This window comes from Spinacia oleracea, chromosome 3 (genome assembly GCF_020520425.1).
Source record: "Spinacia oleracea cultivar Varoflay chromosome 3, BTI_SOV_V1, whole genome shotgun sequence".
NCBI lineage: Eukaryota > Viridiplantae > Streptophyta > Magnoliopsida > Caryophyllales > Amaranthaceae > Spinacia > Spinacia oleracea.
This window is the reverse complement of record NC_079489.1, coordinates 106615602-106636697: the sequence shown is the minus strand read 5'-3', so window position 1 is coordinate 106636697 and position 21096 is coordinate 106615602. Positions and strand designations below refer to the sequence as shown.

Below are 21096 nucleotides of genomic sequence, written 5' to 3'. Positions count from 1 at the left end.
TTCGTACGACGCGCTTCCGATTAATTTCCCGATTCTAGAATTCATTTCTGATACGAACAATATTTAACATTTCCGATTCCGGAATTAATTTCCGTTTCGAACAAATATTTAATATTTACGTTTCCGGAATTATTTTCTGATTCCATTAATATTTCTGATTCCGAAAATATTTCCGTTTCCGGCAATATTTCAGATTCCGGCAATATTTCCATTTCCGATAATATTTTCCGATACGTACCATGTTTCCGTTTCCGGCAACATCTACGACTTGGATAATATTTATATTTCCGATACGATCCATATTTCCGTTTCCGGGAATATCATCGTTTCCGGAGTATTCATTTGTTTGCCTTTGACGATCTCAGCTCCCACTGAAACCAAGATCCGTCGATTCCGAATATCCATAGACGGAGTATTTAATGCCATTAAATACTTGATCCGTTTACGTACTATTTGTGTGACCCTACGGGTTCAGTCAAGAGTAAGCTGTGGATTAATATCATTAATTCCACTTGAACTGAAGCGGCCTCTAGCTAGACATTCAGCTCACTTGATCTCACTGAAATATTAACTTGTTAATTAATACTGAACTGCATTTATTAGACTTAACATTAAATGCATTCTTAGACCAAGGGCATTATTTCCTTCAGTCTCCCACTTGTCCTTAGGGACAAGTGTGCATTTCCTAATTTCTTTGTCGCTCGATGCTTGCTCTTGAACATAAGGTAAGAGTTGTCATCCTTATTATGTCCAGAGGTGTTTCTCGGTTTCAGAGTTCAACTGATCAAATAAACAGATAATCATAGCCTATGATTCATCTGAGCACGGCCATGCATTTTACAGTTTCTAGCTCTCTGAGTGGCCTTGTACAACTTTTTAGCATCACATCCCGATTTATGGGAGGACAATCCCAATTTTGTGATCTTGAGATTAGACTTCGTTTGATAGGTGATTACCTGAGCGTTGCCTTTATAGCCTCCTTTTACGGTGCGACGGTTAACAACTTCAAAGTAAGTAGTTCTCAAACAAGTAATCTCAAATCACTCAGGTATTGAGGATTAGTGTCTAATAATTTTAATGAAATTTACTTATGACAGATTTTCATCTCTTACAGTAAAGTTTCATAGGTCTGTCCGATACTAGTCTTCCCAAAGTAAGTATCTATGCAAATGATTACGACATTGCCATGTCCACATAGTTCAAGAAACAGAACTACTAGGCATCTTGCATTCTAGTCGTCTAACGTTTTCTATGCGTACATCTTTATATAAAACTCCGACCAGGGACCATTTTCAACTTTTGACATTCAAGTTCACTTGATAGACATTTCTTAGTCACAGGACTGGTCCTGACAGTCTATCTTGAATATTTCGTCAAATTGAAGGGACTCATCATTTAATAAACCACAAATTAAATGGAAAAAATGAATTCTATTCATTTATGTGAATGATTAACCAATAATGTTTTACAAAGTATTAAACTCTAAAACTTTCAAACATTAAATAAGGACATCAAAGACATTCTCCAATATGCTTGATTCCCATAGCTGCAGTGTGCGAGTTGTGCTTCGCCTGCGGCAGAGGTTTAGTTAATGGATCTGAGATGTTGTCATCAGTTCCAATCTTGCTTATCTCGACTTCTTTTCTTTCAACGAACTCTCGTAGAAGGTGAAATCTAAGAAGTACATGCTTGACTCTCTGGTGGTGTCTAGGCTCCTTTGCCTGTGCAATACCTCCATTATTATCACAATACAGAGCTATTGGTCCATTAATGGAGGGGACTACACCTAGTTCACCTATGAACTTTCTTAGCCATATAGCTTCCTTTGCTGCTTCATGTGCAGCAATGTACTCCGCTTCAGTTGTAGAATCCGCAATGGTGCTTTGCTTAGCACTTTTCCAGCTTACTGCACCTCCGTTGAGGCAGAAGACAAACCCACACTGTGATCTGAAATCATCTTTGTCGGTTTGGAAACTTGCGTCCGTATAGCCTTTAACAATTAATTCATCATCTCCACCATAGACCAGGAAATCATCTTTGTGCCTTTTCAAGTACTTCAGAATATTCTTGGCAGCAGTCCAATGTGCCTCTCCTGGGTCTGACTGGTATCTGCTCGTAGCACTGAGTGCATACGCAACATCCGGGCGTGTACATATCATAGCATACATTATTAAACCAATCAATGATGCGTATGGAATCCCATTCATTCGTCTACGCTCATCAAGTGTTTCGGGGCACTGAGTCTTGCTTAGAGTCATTCCATGAGACATGGGTAGGTAGCCTTGCTTGGAGTCTGCCATCTTGAACCTTTCAAGCACCTTATTGATATAAGTGCTTGGACTAAGTCCAATCATCTTCTTAGATCTATCTCTTTAAATCTTGATGCCCAGTATGTACTGTGCTTCTCCTAGATCCTTCATCGAAAAACATTTCCCAGGCCAAATCTTGACAGAGTTCAACATAGGAATGTCATTTCCGATAAGTAATATGTCGTCGACATATAATACTAGAAAAGCAATTTTGCTCCCACTGACCTTCTTGTATACACAAGATTCGTCTGCGTTCTTGATGAAACCAAAGTCACTGACTGCTTCATCAAAACGTATATTCCAGCTCCTTGATGCTTGCTTTAATCCGTAGATTGATTTCTTAAGCTTGCATACCTTTTTAGCATTCTTTGGATCCTCAAAACCCTCAGGCTGTGTCATAAACACAGTTTCTGTTAAAACGTCGTTTAAGAAAGCGGTTTTGACATCCATCTGCCATATTTCGTAATCGTAATATGCAGCGATTGCTAACATTATCTGAATAGACTTTAGCATTGCAACTGCTGAAAAGGTTTCATCGTAATCCACACCGTGGACTTGCCTGTAACCTTTTGCAACCAATCTAGCTTTGAAAACTTCAAGTTTCCCATCCTTGTCCTTTTTCAGTTTGAAAACCCATTTTCTTCCAATGGCTTGGTAGCCATCTGGCAAATCGACCAAATCCCATACTTGGTTTTCAGACATGGAGTCTAATTCAGATTGCATGGCTTCTTGCCATTGCTTGGAGCTAGGGCTCGTCATAGCTTGTTTGTAAGTCGCAGGTTCATCACTTTCAACTAATAGAACGCTATAGCTCTCGTTTGTCAAAATACCTAAGTACCTTTCCGGTTGAGATCTATATCTTTGCGATCTACGCGGGGTTACATTTCTAGATGGTCCTTGATTCTCACCGGATTCTTCTTAAAGATCTCTGAGTTTCATCTTGAATGTCATCTTGAGCATTCTCTAGATTTTGTTGTTCGACTCGAATTTCTTCGAGGTCTACTTTTCTCCCACTTGTCATTTTGGAAATGTGATCCTTTTCCAAAAAGATACCATCTCGAGCGAAAAACACCTTGTTCTCAGATGTATTTTAGAAGTAATACCCCTTTGTTTCCTTTGGGTAGCCCACAAGGATACATTTGTCAGATTTTGGATGAAGTTTGTCTGAAATTAATCGTTTGACGTATACTTCACATCCCCAAATCTTAAGAAAAGACACTTTTGGAGGCTTTCCAAACCATAACTCATATGGAGTCTTTTCAACAGCTTTAGACGGAGCTCTATTCATAGTGAGTGCAGCTGTATTTAGTGCATGTCCCCAAAATTCTATTGGAAGTTCGGCCTGACCCATCATTGATCTAACCATGTCTAGCAAGGTTCTGTTCCTCCGTTCCTACACACCGTTCCATTGTGGTGTTCCAGGAGGAGTCAATTCTGATAGAATTCCACATTCTTTCAGATGGTCATCAAATTCATAGCTCAGATATTCACCGCCTCTATCAGACTGCAGTGCCTTAATCTTCTTGCCTAATTGATTCTCTACTTCACTCTGAAATTCCTTGAATTTGTCAAAGGATTCAGACTTATGCTTCATTAGGTAGACATAACCATATCTACTGAAGTCATCAGTGAAAGTGACAAAGTACCTGAAACCACCTCTAGCATTTGTACTCATTGGTCCACATACATCTGTATGGATTAAACCCAATAGTTCAGTTGCTCTTTCTCCAACTTTAGAGAAAGGTTGCTTTGTCATTTTTCCAAGTAAACATGATTCGCACTTACCATAATCCTCTAAGTCAAATGGTTCTAGAATTCCTTCCTTTTGAAGTCTTTCTATGCATTTCAAGTTAATATGGCCTAATCGACAATGCCACAGATAGGTGAGATCTGAATCATCCTTTTTGGCCTTTTTGGTATTTATGTTATAAACTTCTTTGTCGTGATCTAATAAATAAAGTCCATTGACTAATCTAGCAGATCAATAAAACATCTCTTTAAAATAAAACGAACAACTATTGTCTTTTATTAAAAAGGAAAATCCCTTAGCATCTAAGCAAGAAACAGAAATGATGTTTTTAGTAAGACTTGGAATATGGAAACAGTCTTCCAGTTCCAAAACTAGCCCAGAGGGCAACGACAAATAATACGTTCCTACAGCTAATGCAGCAATCCGTGCTCCATTTCCCACTCGTAGGTCGACTTCACCCTTGCTTAACCTTCTACTTCTTCTTAGTCCCTGTGAATTGGAACATAAGTGTAAGCCACAACCTGTATCTAATACCCAAGAAGTTGAATTAGCAAGTATACAGTCTATAACGAAAATACCTGAAGATGGAACGACTGTTCCGTTCTTCTGATCTTCCTTTAGCTTCAAGCAATCTCTCTTCCAATGCCCCTTCTTCTTGCAGTAGAAGCATTCAGATTCAGAAGTGGGTTGGCTCACCATCTTCTTTTCAGATTTGGTGCCGCCTTGTTGCTTAGTCTGGCTGGCCTTGTTGCCACCTTTCTTAGCATTCCTCTTCTTTCCAGATTTCTTGAACTTGTCCCCACGCACCATAAGCACATCTTGCTTATCACTTTTGAGCGTCTTTTCAGCGGTCTTCAGCATACCGTGAAGCTCAGTGAGCGTTTTGTCCAGACTATTCATACTGTAGTTCAGTTTGAAGTGATCATACCCGCTATGAAGAGAATGAAGGATGGTGTCTACAGCCATTTCTTGAGAGAATTGCTGATCCAGCCGACTCATATTCTCAATGAGTCCAATCATTTTGATAACATGTGGACTTACGGGCTCGCCTTTCTTAAGCTTGGTCTCAAGAATTTTCCTATGAGTCTCGAATCTTTCGACTCAAGCCAGATCTTGGAACATGTTCTTTAACTCACTGATGATCGTGAAAGCGTCTGAGTTGATGAACGTTTTCTGTAGATCTGCACTCATGGTTGCAAGCATTAGACATTTCACATCCTTGTTGGCATCAATCCAACGATTGAGGGCTGCCTGAGTGACCCCGTCGCCCGCGGCTTCGGGCATCGCCTCTTCCAGGACATACTCCTTTTCTTCCTGCATAAGAACTATTTGCAAGTTCCTTTCCCAGTCAAGGAAGTTTTTCCCGTTCAACTTCTCCTTTTCGAGAATAGATCGAATGTTGAATGAATTGTTGTTTGCCATAGTTAAAACTACAATTGAAAAAGAATAAACAAATAAATAATTATTTACAGTTTCTCTTAATAAACTCAAATTCTAGCATGCATGCATAATTTAATGTTCATTAAGCATTTTATTCAAGTTATGTGTTCCGGCAGGTGTGAATAAAATGATTCCAAGACCCTTAAATCATTTAAGAATTAAGCACATTATGTATATTGACTCAATTCTAAAATATTTTAGGTAAGCAAAAGCCTTTTGCTAATACTCCCTCCGTATTTATTTAAGAGATACACTTGGCCGGGCACGGGTATTAAGAAGAAGAATTGAATGAAATAAAATAGTAAAGTAAGTGGGGTTGGATAGATATTTTAATAATTAAACAAGTGGGGACCATCTCATTTTGGTGGTTGGGAGGTGGGGTGGGTTTATGAAATTATTTGTTTAATAGGATTGTGGGTGATAGGGTAAATTAGATGTATTATTTAATTAGATGGTGGGGTTGATAAGTTACTAAAAATGGCAAGTGTATCTCTTAAATAAATACGGCCGGAAAAGGCAAGTGTATCCCTTAAATAAATACGGAGGGAGTAGTCTAGAAACTACTCTTGGTTGATAGGTACGTCTAAGAACTTATTAGGTTAACCTATCCCGTTTTCCACGACATAAAAGGACTCCTTACTTATATCGTTGAGTTTCACCAAAACTAACATGTACTCACAATTATTTGTGTACCTTACCCCTTTAGAATCAATAAGTAACACCTCGCTATGGCGGAAAACTATTACTAAGATTGATGTAAAGGTTATCTAAGTAAGTGTTATTTTGGCATGGCACCTTTTAACACAATTTTTAAGTTTGGAACTTAAGGCTCTTACTATGTTGGTTAGATTTTAAGTGAACTAAAATCCTTAATCATGCAACATAATTAAGCCATAATCTCATGCATAATTAAGACATATTTAAAAGCAATAAATAACTTAAAGCATGCATAAGATATAAATGTGATCTAGTATGGCCCGACTTCATCTTGAAGCTTCAACTTCAAAGTCCGTCTTGAAAATGAATTGGAAACTTCGTCTTGAATTTCACCATGGGAGGCCCCATTTTCTTCAAATAGGATCAGCTATAATTAAACTAATTACAACTTTTTTTTTTTGGCAAGCAAGTAAGAGATTTTATTAATTACTCCAAGCAACCATAGAAACTGTCAAGGAGGTAGCAGCCAACCTTTGAACCAAAAGCTAAGAACACCTAGCTAAAACAACCCCAACAAAAGATTACAAAGAGTGAAACCAATCTCTATCCCTAGTACTAACTTTAGCACTAATGATATTCTGAATTCTGTACTTCACATCAGACTTGATCCTCAAAACCACCTGAGCAACAGAGGGAACCTGTTGTAGCCACACACTTGCATTTCTTGCCTTCCAGATGTGGTAGATCAAACTGGCAACCACGGCATATGCCACTTTCCTTTTAAAATCACCCTTGGAACATCTTTGGACTTTCCTGAGAAAAGGCATGAGGCCAAGAGAACAGCCATGCATCCTTACCCAGGAAGAAACCATCTCCCTGCAGTTGGTACTAAAACAACACTCAAAGAAAAGGTGATCCCTGGTCTTTGGAGCATTGCCACAAATTGGACACAAATTATCAGCACCAATACCAAACTGAAACAGCCTTGTCTTAGTTTTCAGTTTGTCACGCATAGCTAGCCATAGAATGAATCTATGCTTAGGAATGGAAAGTCTGTTCCAAATGTAAGTGGACCAGTTGACTTTAACACCCCCCTCAATGAGCTTGGTATACATGCCCTTAATTGAGTAACCAGGAGCAGAGAGCCACTGAGTAGAGAGTCTTAAGTTGCACCAGTGTTTAACCTGACAGATGTATTTCACCACCCAACTTGCTGTAGTGGAGGGGGTGAAATCAGACCACACTTTCCTTTTAACATACACAGCATGCACCCATCTAACCCATAAATTATCTTGTTTTTTAGCCACAGCCCAAGCAAGTTTTCCCACAGCAGCTTGATTCCACAAAAGAAGATTCCTAAAACCTAAACCACCATGAGATTTAGGCCAACAGAGTTTATCCCATGCCACTGCCCTAGGTCTGCTATCATCATATGAACCATACCAAAGGTAGGATCTGCAAATGGCATTTATCTTTTTCAGCACTGCTTTAGGAAAGATAAACATTTGTGCCCAATAAACACAAATGCTCATAAGAACTAAGTTAATCAACTGAATTCTGCCAGCAAAAGAGATGTGTCTGGAACTCCATATTTTGATTCTTAAAGTCATTTTCTCCACAAGAGCCTCACAGTCACAACTCTTAATCTTCCTAGTGCTAATAGGAACCCCTAGGTACTTGAAAGGGAGGGTGCCAAACTTAAAACCAGACATCTGACTAATTATTTCTTTGTTTTCCTGACTGATTCCACAGCAGTAGATAGAGGATTTGGAGGCATTAACCTGTAAGCCAGTAGTGCTAGAAAAGTGTTTAAACCCTTCTAGCATAACAGAAACCACTTTTGGATCACCTCTGCAGAACATCAGTAAGTCATCAGCAAAGCATAGATGGTTCAAAGACAGTAATTTGCATCTAGAGTGGAATCTGAAATGTGGATGAACAACCCACAGTTTTCATTTTTCTAGAAAAATACTCCATACAAAGGGTGAAGAGAAGAGGGGAGAGAGGGTCACCCTGTCTCAAACACCTAGTTGGTTGGATCAGCTCTGTTGGAACACCATTTATCAGAATTGAGTATTGTGTGGTGGTGAGACAGGTCATGACTAAGTTAATGAAGTGAACAGGAAAGCCCAAATTGATCATGACTTCTTCCAAGAAACTCCACTCAACAGTGTCATAGGCTTTCTGCAGATCTAGTTGCATCAAACAGCAAGGAACATGCTGACTGTTTCTATACATTTTTACAATGTCTTGGCACACTAGAACATTGTGCAGAATTGACCTTCCAGCCACAAATGCACCCTGATTCTGGGAGATGATATCTGGCAGTACACAGTTCAACCTTTCACACATCAGCTTGGAAATACATTTATAAATAGTAGAGCAGCAAGCAATTGGTCTGAAATCCCCCACTGAAGCAGGAACTTTGATCTTAGGAACAAGAGTGATGGAGGTGACATTCACTTCCCTTAGGATTTTGCCAGATGAGAAAAAATCAGTGATGGCCCTGTGAACATCAACTTTGATGGTACCCCAAGATTCCTTGAAAAAATGACTGTTAAAACCATCCATTCCAGGTGCTTTAGAGCTAGGAATGTCATCTAGAACTCTCTTAACATCCTCAATAGTGAAAGAACAATTCAATTTTCTCCTGTGCTCATCAGTCAATCTAGGTCCTCTATCCATGATGGAATTTAGAACAGGAGTCCTATTCTCAGTGTTGGAACAGAAGAGAGACTTATAGAACTGAACAAAAGCATCTTGCACCCCATTAGCAGTTTGAATCCACTTACCAGAGCTGTCATGGATGGAGTGGATTCTATTATGTTTGTTAGGTTATGATACATATGACAATTCATAAATCATGCGGAAAAACCATTAAGCCAGGAAAACATATTATTTACACATAATCATTTAGCATAGTTTAGATGCATACTCTTTGTTGCGTGCCTTCCCTAGCTGCGCCCGAACCGAACAAGAACAAGTCTTTAGGACTCCAAGTGTCGTCCCTCCGTAGATAGTCCACAGCACGTCCGGATCCGCCTTAAGATTGACCAACTAGAATCGCCCTTAAGGTACTCTGAATTTTCGGCACTTTATAGGCAAATGTGTGACTGAATTTTTCTCTCAAAAAAATCACTTTGAATACTTGAATGCTCTATATAAGTATGTGACCCTAGGCACCTATTTATAGAGTTATGGAAAAGGATTTGGAATCCTATTAGGATACTAATTTATTTAATTATAATCCTACTAGGACTCTAATTAAATAAACTAAATCTTTTAGGATTAGATTTAATCATATGACAAATCCCGATAGCTTTGGGATTCGAGTAGCACACAAACACACACGCACGCACAGCAGCCCACGAGGGGCGCCATGCGCGCGCGCGCAGCCCGCGTGCTCGCAGCCCACTGCCACAAGCCCACACGCTGCCGTAGCCTTGGCGCGCGCTGGGCCTGCCTTGCGGTGGGCCTGGCGCAGCCTTGGCTGGTGCGTTTGTGGCGCACTGGCTTGCTGGGCGATGGCCCGGCTTCGTGCTGGGCCTTCGTCTGGCAGGCCTCGTCCGATGCTAATTCGTACGATACGCTCCGATTAATTTCCCGATTCCGGAATTCATTTCCGATACGAACAATATTTAACATTTCCGATTCCGGAATCGATTTCCGTTTCGAACAAATATTTAATATTTCCGTTTCCGGAATTATTTTCCGATTCCGATAATATTTCCGATTCTGACAATATTTCCGTTTCCGGCAATATTTCCGATTCCGGAAATATTTCCATTTCCGATAATATTTTCCGATACGTACCATGTTTCCGTTTCCGGCAACATCTACGACTTGGATAATATTTATATTTCCGATACGATCCATATTTCCGTTTCCGGCAATATCATCGTTTCCGGAGTATTCATTTCTTGCCTGTGACGATCTCAGCTCCCACTGAAACCAAGATCCGTCGATTCCGAATATCCATAGATGGAGTATTTAATGCCATTAAATACTTGATCCGTTTACGTACTATTTGTGTGACCCTACGGGTTCAGTCAAGAGTAAGCTGTGGATTAATATCATTAATTCCACTTGAACTGAAGCGGCCTCTAGCTAGGCATTCAGCTCACTTGATCTCACTGAATTATTAACTTGTTAATTAATACTGAACCGCATTTATTAGACTTAACATTGAATGCATACTTGGACCAAGGGCATTATTTCCTTCAGTCTCCCACTTGTCCTTAGGGACAAGTGTGCATTTCCTAATTCCTTTGTCGCTCGATGCTTGCTCTTGAGCATAAGGTAAGAGTTTTCATCCTTATTATGTCCAGAGGTGTTCCTCGGTTTCAGAGTTCAACTGATCAAATAAACAGATAATCATAGCCTATGATTCATCCGAGCACGGCCATGCATTTCACAGTTTCTAGCTCTCCGAGTGGCCTTGTACAACTTTTAACCATCTCATCCCGATTTATGGGAGGACAATCCCAATCTTGCGATCTTGAGATTAGACTTCGTTTGATAGGTGATTACCTGAGCGTTGCCTTTATAGCCTCCTTTTACGGTGCGACGGTTGGTCAACGTCAAAGCAACCAGTTCTCAAACAAGTAATCTCAAATCACTCAGGTATTGAGGATTTAGTGTCTAATAATTTTAATGAAATTTACTTATGAAAGATTTTCATCTCTTACAGTAAAGTTTCATAGGTCTTGTCCGATACTAGTCTTCCCAAAGTAAGTATCTATGCAAATGATTATGACATTGCCATGTCCACATAGTTCAAGAAACAGAACTACTAGTCATCTTGCATTCTAGTCGTCTAACGTTTTCTATGCGTCCAATTTTATAGAAAACTCCGACTAGGGACCATTTTCAACCTTTGACATTCAAGTTCACTTGATAGACATTTCTTAGTCACAGGACTGGTCCTGACAGTCTATCTTGAATATATCGTCAAATTGAAGGGACTCATCATTTAATAAACCACAAATTAAATGGAAAAATGAATTCTTTTCATTTATTGTGAATGATTAACCAATAATGTTTTACAAAGATTTAAACTCTAAAACTTTAAAACATTAAACAGGGTCATCCAAGCCATTCTCCAATATGCTTGATTCCCATAGCTGCAGTGTGCGAGTTGTGCTTCGCCTGCGGCAGAGGTTTAGTCAATGGATCTGATATGTTGTCATCAGTTCCAATCTTGTTTATCTCGACTTCTTTTCTTTCAACGAACTCTCGTAGAAGGTGAAATCTACGAAGTACATGCTTGACTCTCTGGTGGTGTCTAGGCTCCTTTGCCTGTGCAATAGCTCCGTTATTATCACAATACAGGGCTATTGGTCCTTTAATGGAGGGGACTACACCAAGTTCACCTATGAACTTCCTTAGCCATATAGCTTCCTTTGCTGCTTCATGTGCAGCAATGTACTCCGCTTCAGTTGTAGAATCCGCAAGGGTGCTTTGCTTAGCACTTTTCCAGCTTACTGCTCCTCCGTTGAGGCAGAAGACAAACCCAGACTGTGATCTGAAATCATCTTTGTCGGTTTGGAAACTTGCGTCCGTATAGCCTTTAACAATTAATTCATCATCACCACCATAGACCAGGAAGTCATCTTTGTGCCTTTTCAGGTACTTCAGAATATTCTTGGCAGCAGTCCAATGCGCCTCTCCTGGGTCTGAATGGTATCTGCTCGTAGCACTGAGTGCGTACGCAACATCCGGGCGTGTACATATCATAGCATACATTATTGAACCAATCAATGATGCATATGGAATCCCATTCATTCGTCTACGCTCATCAAGTGTTTTTGGGCACTGATTCTTGCTTAGAGTCATTCCATGAGAAATGGGTAGGTAGCCTCGCTTGGAGTCCGCCATCTTGAACCTATCAAGCACCTTATTGATATAAGTGCTTTGACTAAGTCCAATCATCCTTTTAGTTCTATCTCTGTAAATCTTGATGCCCAATATGTACTGTGCTTCTCCTAGATCTTTCATCGAAAAACATTTCCCAAGCCAAATCTTGACAGAGTTCATCATAGGAATGTCATTTCCGATAAGTAATATGTCGTCGACATATAATACTAGGAAAGCAATTTTGCTCCCACTGACCTTCTTGTATACACAAGATTCGTCTGCGTTCTTGATGAAACCAAAGTCACTGACTGCTTCATCAAAACGTATATTCCAGCTCCTGGATGCCTGCTTCAATCCGTAGATTGACTTCTTTAATTTGCATACCTTTTTAGCATTCTTTGGATCCTCAAAACCTTCAGGCTGTGTCATAAACACAGTTTCTGTTAAAACGCCGTTTAAGAAAGCAGTTTTGACATCCATCTGCCATATTTCGTAATCATAATATGCAGCGATTGCTAACATTATCCGAATAGATTTTAGCATTGCAACTGGTGAAAAGGTTTCATCGTAATCCACACCGTGGACTTGCCTGTAACCTTTTGCAACCAATCTAGCTTTGAAAACTTCAAGTTTCCCATCCTTGTCCTTTTTCAGTTTGAAAACCCATTTGCTTCCAATGGCTTGGTAGCCATCTGGCAAATCGACCAAATCCCATACTTGGTTTTCAGACATGGAGTCTAATTCAGATTGCATGGCTTCTTGCCATTTCTTGGAGCTAGGGCTCGTCATAGCTTGTTTGTAAGTCGCAGGTTCATCACTTTCAAGTAATAGAACGTCATAGCTCTCGTTCGTCAAAATACCTAAGTACCTTTCCGGTTGAGATCTATATCTTTGCGATCTACGCGGGGTAACATTTCTAGTTTGACCATGATTCTCACCAGATTCTTCTAAAGATCTCTGAGTTTCATCCTGAATGTCATCTTGAGCATTCTCTAGAGTTTGTTGTTCGACTCGAATTTCTTCGAGGTCTACTTTTCTTCCACTTGTCATTTTGGAAATGTGATCTTTCTCCAAAAAGACACCATCTCGAGCAACAAACACCTTGTTCTCAGATGTATTGTAGAAGTAATACCCCTTTGTTTCCTTTGGATAGCCCACAAGGATACATTTGTCAGATTTTGGATGAAGTTTGTCTGAAATTAATCGTTTGACGTATACTTCACCTCCCCAAATCTTAAGAAAAGACACATTTGGAGGCTTTCCAAACCATAACTCATATGGAGTCTTTTCGACAGCTTTAGACGGAGCTCTATTTATAGTGAGTGCAGCTGTATTTAGTGCATGTCCCCAAAATTCTAATGGAAGTTCGGCCTGACCCATCATTGACCTGACCATGTCTAGCAAGGTTCTGTTCCTCCGTTCCGACACACCGTTCCATTGTGGTGTTCCAGGAGGAGTCAATTCTGATAGAATTCCACATTCTTTCAGATGGTCATCAAATTCATAGCTCAAATATTCAGCGCCTCTATCAGACCGCAGTGCCTTAATCTTCTTGCCTAATTGATTCTCTACTTCACTCTGAAATTCCTTGAATTTGTCAAAGGATTCAGACTTATGCTTCATTAGGTAGACATAACCATATCTACTGAAGTCATCAGTGAAAGTGATAAAGTAGCTGAAACCACCTCTAGCATTTGTACTCATTGGTCCACATACATCTGTATGGATTAAACCCAATAGTTCATTTGCTCTTTCTCCAACTTTAGAGAAAGGTTGCTTTGTCATTTTGCCAAGTAAACATGATTCGCATTTACCATAATCCTCTAAGTCAAATGGTTCTAGAATTCCTTCCTTTTGAAGTCTTTCTAAGCGTTTCATGTTTATATGGCCTAATCGACAATGCCACAGATAGGTGAGATCTGAATCATCCTTTTTGGCCTTTTTGGTATTTATGTTATATACTTGTTTGTCGTGATCTAATAAATAAAGTCCATTGACTAATCTAGCAGATCCATAAAACATCTCTTTAAAATAAAACGAACAACTATTGTCTTTTATTAAAAAAGAAAATCCCTTAGCATCTAAGCAAGAAACTGAAATGATGTTTTTAGTAAGACTTGGAACATGGAAACATTCTTCCAGTTCCAAAACTAGCCCGGAGGGCAACGACAAATAATAAGTTCCTACAGCTAATGCAGCAATCCGTGCTCCATTTCCCACTCGTAGGTCGACTTCACCCTTGCTTAACTTTCTACTTCTTCTTAGTCCCTGTGGATTGGAACATAAGTGTGAGCCACAACCTGTATCTAATACCCAAGAAGTTGAATTAGCAAGTATACAGTCTATAACGAAAATACCTGAAGATGGAACGACTGTTCCGTTCTTCTGATCTTCCTTTAGCTTCAAGCAATCTCTCTTCCAATGCCCCTTCTTCTTGCAGTAGAAGCATTCGGATTCAGAAGTGGGTTGACTGACCTTCCTCTTTACAGATTTGGCGCCAGTTTGCTTAGTTGGGCTGGCCTTGTTGCCACCTTTCTTAGCATTCCTCTTCTTTCCAGATTTCTTGAACTTGCCCCCACGCACCATAAGCACATCCTGCTTATCACTTTTGAGCGTCTTTTCAGTGTTCTTCAGCATACCGTGAAGCTCAGTGAGCGTTTTGTCCAGACTATTCATACTGTAGTTCAGTTTGAACTGATCATACCCGCTATGAAGAGAATGGAGGATGGTGTCTATAGCCATTTCCTGAGAAAATTGCTTATCCAGCCGACTCATATTCTCAATGAGTCCAATCATTTTAAGAATATGTGGACTTACGGGCTCGCCTTTCTTAAGCTTAGTCTCAAGAATTTGCCTATGAGTCTCGAATCTTTCGACTCGAGCCAGATCTTGGAACATGTTCTTCAACTCACTGATGATTGTGAAAGCATCTGAGTTGATGAACGTTTTCTGCAGATCCGCACTCATGGTGGCGAGCATTAGACATTTCACATCCTTGTTGGCATCAATCCAACGATTGAGGGCTGCCTAAGTGACCCCGTCGCCTGCGGCTTCGGGCATCGCCTCTTCTAGGACATACTCCTTTTCTTCCTGCATAAGAACTATTTGCAAGTTCCTTTGCCAGTCAAGGAAGTTTTTCCCGTTCAACTTCTCCTTTTCGAGAATTGATCGAATGTTGAATGAATTGTTGTTTGCCATATTTAAAACTACAATTGAAAAGAATAAACAAATAAATAACCATTCACAGTTTCTCTTAATAAACTTAAATTCTAGCATACATGCATAATTCAATGTTTATTAAGCATTTTATTCAAGTTATGTGTTCCGGCAGGTGTGAATAAAATGATTCCAAGATCCTAAAATCATTGAAGAACTAAGCACAGTTTGTCGACTTAATCCTAAAACATCTTAGGTAAGCAAAAGCCTTTTGCTAATAGTCTAGAAACTATTCTTGGTTGATAGGTACGTCTAAGAACTTATTAGGTAAACCTATCGATTTTGCCACGACATAAAAGGACTCCTTACTTATATCGTTGAGTTTCACCAAAACTAACATGTACTCACAATTATTTGTGTACCTTGCCCCTTTAGGACCAATAAGTAACACCTCGCTGAGCGAAAACTATTACTAGATTGATGTAAAGGATATCCAAGCAAGTGTATATTTTGGCATGGCACCTTTTAACTCAATTTTTAAGTTTGGAACTTAAGGCTCTTACTATGTTGGTTAGATTTTAAGTGAACTAAAATCCTTAATCATGCAACATAATCAAGCTTTTGATCTCATGCATTTTAAGACATATTTAAAAGCAATAAATAACTTAAAACATGCATAAGATAAATGTGATCTAGTATGGCCCGACTTCATCTTGAAGCTTTAACTTCAAAGTCCGTCTTGAAAATCTCCGTGGGAGGCACCATTTTCTTCAAATAGAATAAGCTATAATTAAAACTTATTACAACTATTTGATGGTACGCAGACCATATTTGAATTGAAAAACACTTTGGTACTTTAGACCAATTACATTCAAATTAATGGTACGCATACCATATTTTCTATCCTATTTGGGCCATACTAGTCACTTCATAACCTGCAAAACAGTACATATACAATATATACCATTCACCCATTCATTATCATGAATGGCCCACATAGCTGGTTAGTAAAACACATTATGCATCACGTAAACATTTGCAGCAATTAATCAAGGGCACCAATAATCTACCAATTATTCAGTCCTTATTAATTCTAATCAAGTTGTTTTAACCTTAAGGATTTGTATACCTAATCAAGAGTTTATGACTAAAAGGGCTCCCACTTAAACCAATAAATTCATATGCTTTACTAATTTTAAACATAAAAATGTATTTCTAGTCTAACCGGAAACATACAAATTTAATTAAAATTTAAAGCTCATATAAATTTATAATTGAATCCAAAAAGTTTAATTTAATTTCAGTCGTATTTAAATTAATTCATGATTTTAATTTTAGTAAAATAATTAGAATAAATAAAATTTATTATAATTACAATATTCAAAATTAAAATCCAAGAAAATAATTTAAATTATTAATTTTAAAATTAATTAAAATTACGTAAACTGAAATTTTCAAATTAAAATTTCAAAACGATCTAATCGCAACGCAACAACCCCACGCAACGTACGCCCATGGGCCACGCGCACACAGCCATCGCTGGCCATGTGCGCGCAGCCCATGCGCTGCGTCGCATCGCTGCTGCTGCTTCCCTTCGCAAGGCATCACGCGAGCTGGTGCTCGCTGCGCGCGCCAGCATTCGATGCACGCGAGCCATCGCTCGCTCCGCTCGCTCGCCAGCGCTCGCTTCATGCGAGCCAGCGCTCGCTTCATGCGAGCCAGCGCTCGCTTTGTGCGGGCCATTGCTCGCTGCGCGTGCTCGCCAGCGCTTGCTGCGCGCGCTTGCCAGCGCTCGATCCTGCGAGCCATCGCTCGCTGCGCGAGGCATCGACGCTGGGCGTAGCACTCGTGGCACGCGAGCTTGCGCTTGCTGCGCGCGAGGCTCCGCACGCTTTGCGCGAGGCAGTGCGCGCTGTGGCGCAGCACACTTGCTGCCCACACGCGACTGGTGTGCCTTGCTTTCGCCCTCGCCCATTCGTTCATTGCTCACAGCCCACGACACAAGGCAGGGATGCTGCCTTGTGCTCGTGCACCATGGCCTTGCTCATTGCATTCGTGCCGCATGGGCGACGAGCTTCCTTGCTCGTCGTCACATGCCCGCATTATACAACACCCCTTAAGGGTAACACGTAGCGTCCATTGCTTTGTGCGTGCAAGTTATATGAGCGAATCGCATAAAATTTAAAAAAAATTATATTTAAAATTAATGACAAATTAATAAATAATATTAATTTCATAATTTTAGGGCGAAAAATCGAAAATTTATTATTCAATTGATTTCCGATTAACATGGATTCAAGTCTAGGTCATAAAAATTTAAAATTTAACATAAATTTACAATTTTTATGGTGGTTTTTAATTATAGGTATCTAATTAAATTATAATTAATTATGAAAATCAAATTAATTCTAAATTATTCTAATTTTCAACAAATTAATCATAATTACAAATTAGATTGCATAATTAACAAGGCTAGGCATTCAAACTTGTTAAACATATACAGTAGGTCAATCAAAAATTCAAGATTTATCAACAAGAATCGCAAATATTTAATTTAACATCTTAAATTTACGAAATTTTGCATTCGAAAAACTAAAACCTCCGAAAAGTCATAGTTAGGCTTCGAATTTGAGAATTCTGGGTTCGGAAGAAAAATATTAGTTTTGTCAAAATTTTAGAATGCCTTTTACATGCGGAATTGACTCAAAAATCACTCGATTTGGATGAGTAACGAAGAAACTGCCAAAAAACTGCGTACGTATAATTAGATAAACGCAATTTGCAATTAATTAACAATTACGAAAATTAATCACCCCTTTTAATTCTTGCAAATTTGTAATATTTAACCATGTTCATGCAATTTAGATTATGAAAATAATAAGAGGCTCGTGATACCACTGTTAGGTTATGATACATATGACAATTCATAAATCATGCGGAAACACCATTAAGCCAGGAAAACATATTATTTACACATAATCATTTAGCATAGTTTAGATGCATACTCTTTGTTGCATGCCTTCCCTAGCTGCGCCCGAACCGAACAAGAACAAGTCTTTAGGACTCCAAGTGTCGTCCCTCCGTAGATAGTCCACAGCACGTCCGGATCCGCCTTAAGATTGACCAACTAGAATCGCCCTTAAGGTACTCTGAATTTTCGGCACTTTATAGGCAAATGTGTGACTGAATTTTTCTCTCAAAAAACTCACTTTGAATACTTGAATGCTCTATATAAATATGTGACCCTAGGCACCTATTTATAGAGTTATGGAAAAGGATTTGGAATCCTATTAGGATACTAATTTATTTTATTATAATCCTACTAGGACTCTAATTAAATAAACTAAATCTTTTAGGATTAGATTTAATCATATGACAAATCCCGATAGCTTTAGGATTCGAGTAGCACACAAACACACACGCACGCACAGCAGCCCACGAGGGGCGCCATGCGCGCGCGCGCAGCCCGCGTGCTCGCAGTCCACTGCCGCAAGCCCACACGTTGCCGTAGCCTTGGCGCGCGCTGGGCCTGCCTTGCGGTGGGCCTGGCGCAGCCTTGGCTGGTGCGTTTGTGGCGCGCTGGCTTGCTGGGCGATGGCCCGGCTTCGTGCTGGGCCTTCGTCTGGCAAGCCTCGTCCGATGCTAATTCGTACGATACGCTTCCGATTAATTTCCCGATTCCGGAATTCATTTCCGATACGAACAATATTTAACATTTCCGATTCCGGAATCAATTTCCGTTTCGAACAAATATTTAATATTTCCGTTTCCGGAATTATTTTCCGATTCCGATAATATTTCCGATTCTGACAATATTTCCGTTTCCGGCAATATTTCCGATTCCGGCAATATTTCCATTTCCGATAATATTTTCCGATACGTACCATGTTTCCGTTTCCGGCAACATCTACGACTTGGATAATATTTATATTTCCGATACGATCCATATTTCCGTTTCCGGCAATATCATCGTTTCCGGAGTATTCATTTCTTGCCTGTGACGATCTCAGCTCCCACTGAAACCAAGATCCGTCGATTCCGAATATCCATAGATGGAGTATTTAATGCCATTAAATACTTGATCCGTTTACGTACTATTTGTGTGACCCTACGGGTTCAGTCAAGAGTAAGCTGTGGATTAATATCATTGATTCCACTTGAACTGAAGCGGCCTCTAGCTAGGCATTCAGCTCACTTGATCTCACTGAATTATTAACTTGTTAATTAATACTGAACCGCATTTATTAGACTTAACCTTGAATGCATACTTGGACCAAGGGCATTATTTCCTTCAATGTTTTCTCCTCTGTCTAATACTTTGGTGAAATGCTTTGGTGTTTTCATCACCATTCTGAAGCCAGTGAACTTTAGCAGTTTGTTTCAAGTAGGAAAGGTAGTTATCTTTAGCTTTCCTATATTCAGCAGCAATAGGTTTCTCATGTGCAGCAAGAGCATGGTTCCCAGGATTAGCATGAAGAACATTTTGGGTCTCAATCAATAACTTATGGCATCTGTGGTGTTCAGTTTCCACATCACTATATCCCTCCCTATTAAGGCCCTTAAGATCAGCCTTAATCCATTTTTGTTTCTGTAACACTCTATACATGGGGCAACCATAGACATACTTTCCCCAATTTGTGTCCACTATGGCATTGAATCTAGGGGAGGATGTCCACATATTGAAAAATCTAAAAGGCCTTTTATGTGGAGAGTTTTGGTAACAGTTGAGGACCATAGGGCAATGGTCAAAATCACCTTCAGGTAGGAAGGTTGCTTCAGCTAGCTCAAACCTGTCTCCCCATTTAGTGTTAGCCAACACTCTATCAATTCTGGAAAACACTCTATCTGCACCATCTTGTTTATTGTTCCAAGTATAGAATCTTCCCATTGTTTTGACTTCATTCAGCTGACAGTAGTGCATACAGCTTCTCATAGGCTGTATTTCAGACATTCTAACTGAAGAGCCAATTCTATCATCAAGATCCATGAGAGCATTGAAATCCCCCATAATGATCCAGGCCTCACTGCATTTATCAGCAATAGCTTTAAGAGAGTCCCATAGAGGTTCTCTGGTGGTTTTGTCATGCAGACCATAGACAAAAGTACAATGGAACCCAGTCCTAGTTCCTCTAGGTGTAACAAAACAATGGATAAATTGAGTGTGCACCAACACAATATCAACCACAAAGGCATCATGATCCCAAGCAATAACTATTCTACCATTTTGATGGCAACTGAGATTGGTAGAGAAACACCAGGTAGGACAAACATTGAGATACATATCTCCCATTCTAGGGGCTTTCACCCTAGTTTCAAGAAGGCTGAACAATTTGATGTGATGAGAAGCAATAAATCTCCTCACCTCCCCTTGTTTATCTCTTCTGTTCAGCCCTCTAACATTCCAGCAAAGTAAGCTATCCATTGGGAGAAGGGGATGTCACCCCCTGCCCCAACAGACCTCCCACTTGTTCCACACATTGCAGCTCATCATCATTGTCATCATCATTTAGTACCATGAAGGAGTTTCTGAAGGAAATAATGCCCTTGGTCCAAGTATGCATTCTATGTTAAGTCTAATAAGTGCGGTTCAGTATTAATTAACAAGTTAATAATTCAGTGAGATCAAGTGAGCTGAATGCCTAGCTAGAGGCCGCTTCAGTTCAAGTGGAATTAATGATATTAATCCACAGCTTACTCTTGACTGAACCCGTAGGGTCACACAAATAGTACGTAAACGGATCAAGTATTTAATGGCATTAAATACTCCATCTATGGATATTCGGAATCGACGGATCTTGGTTTCAGTGGGAGCTGAGATCGTCACAGGCAAGAAATGAATACTCCGGAAACGATGATATTGCCGGAAACGGAAATATGGATCGTATCGGAAATATAAATATTATCCAAGTCGTAGATGTTGCCAGAAAC

The 21096-nt window shown here is 39.7% G+C and overlaps 1 protein-coding gene across 1 annotated transcript; it reads right to left on the bottom strand.

The window, feature by feature from the left end:
* Positions 1–19459: 19459 nt before the first annotated feature.
* Positions 19460–20590, bottom strand: LOC110785226 (uncharacterized). Its single transcript, XM_021989667.2, has one exon. It carries the CDS (start codon positions 20588–20590, stop codon positions 19460–19462), a length of 1131 nt encoding a protein of 376 aa, XP_021845359.2.
* Positions 20591–21096: the final 506 nt, after the last annotated feature.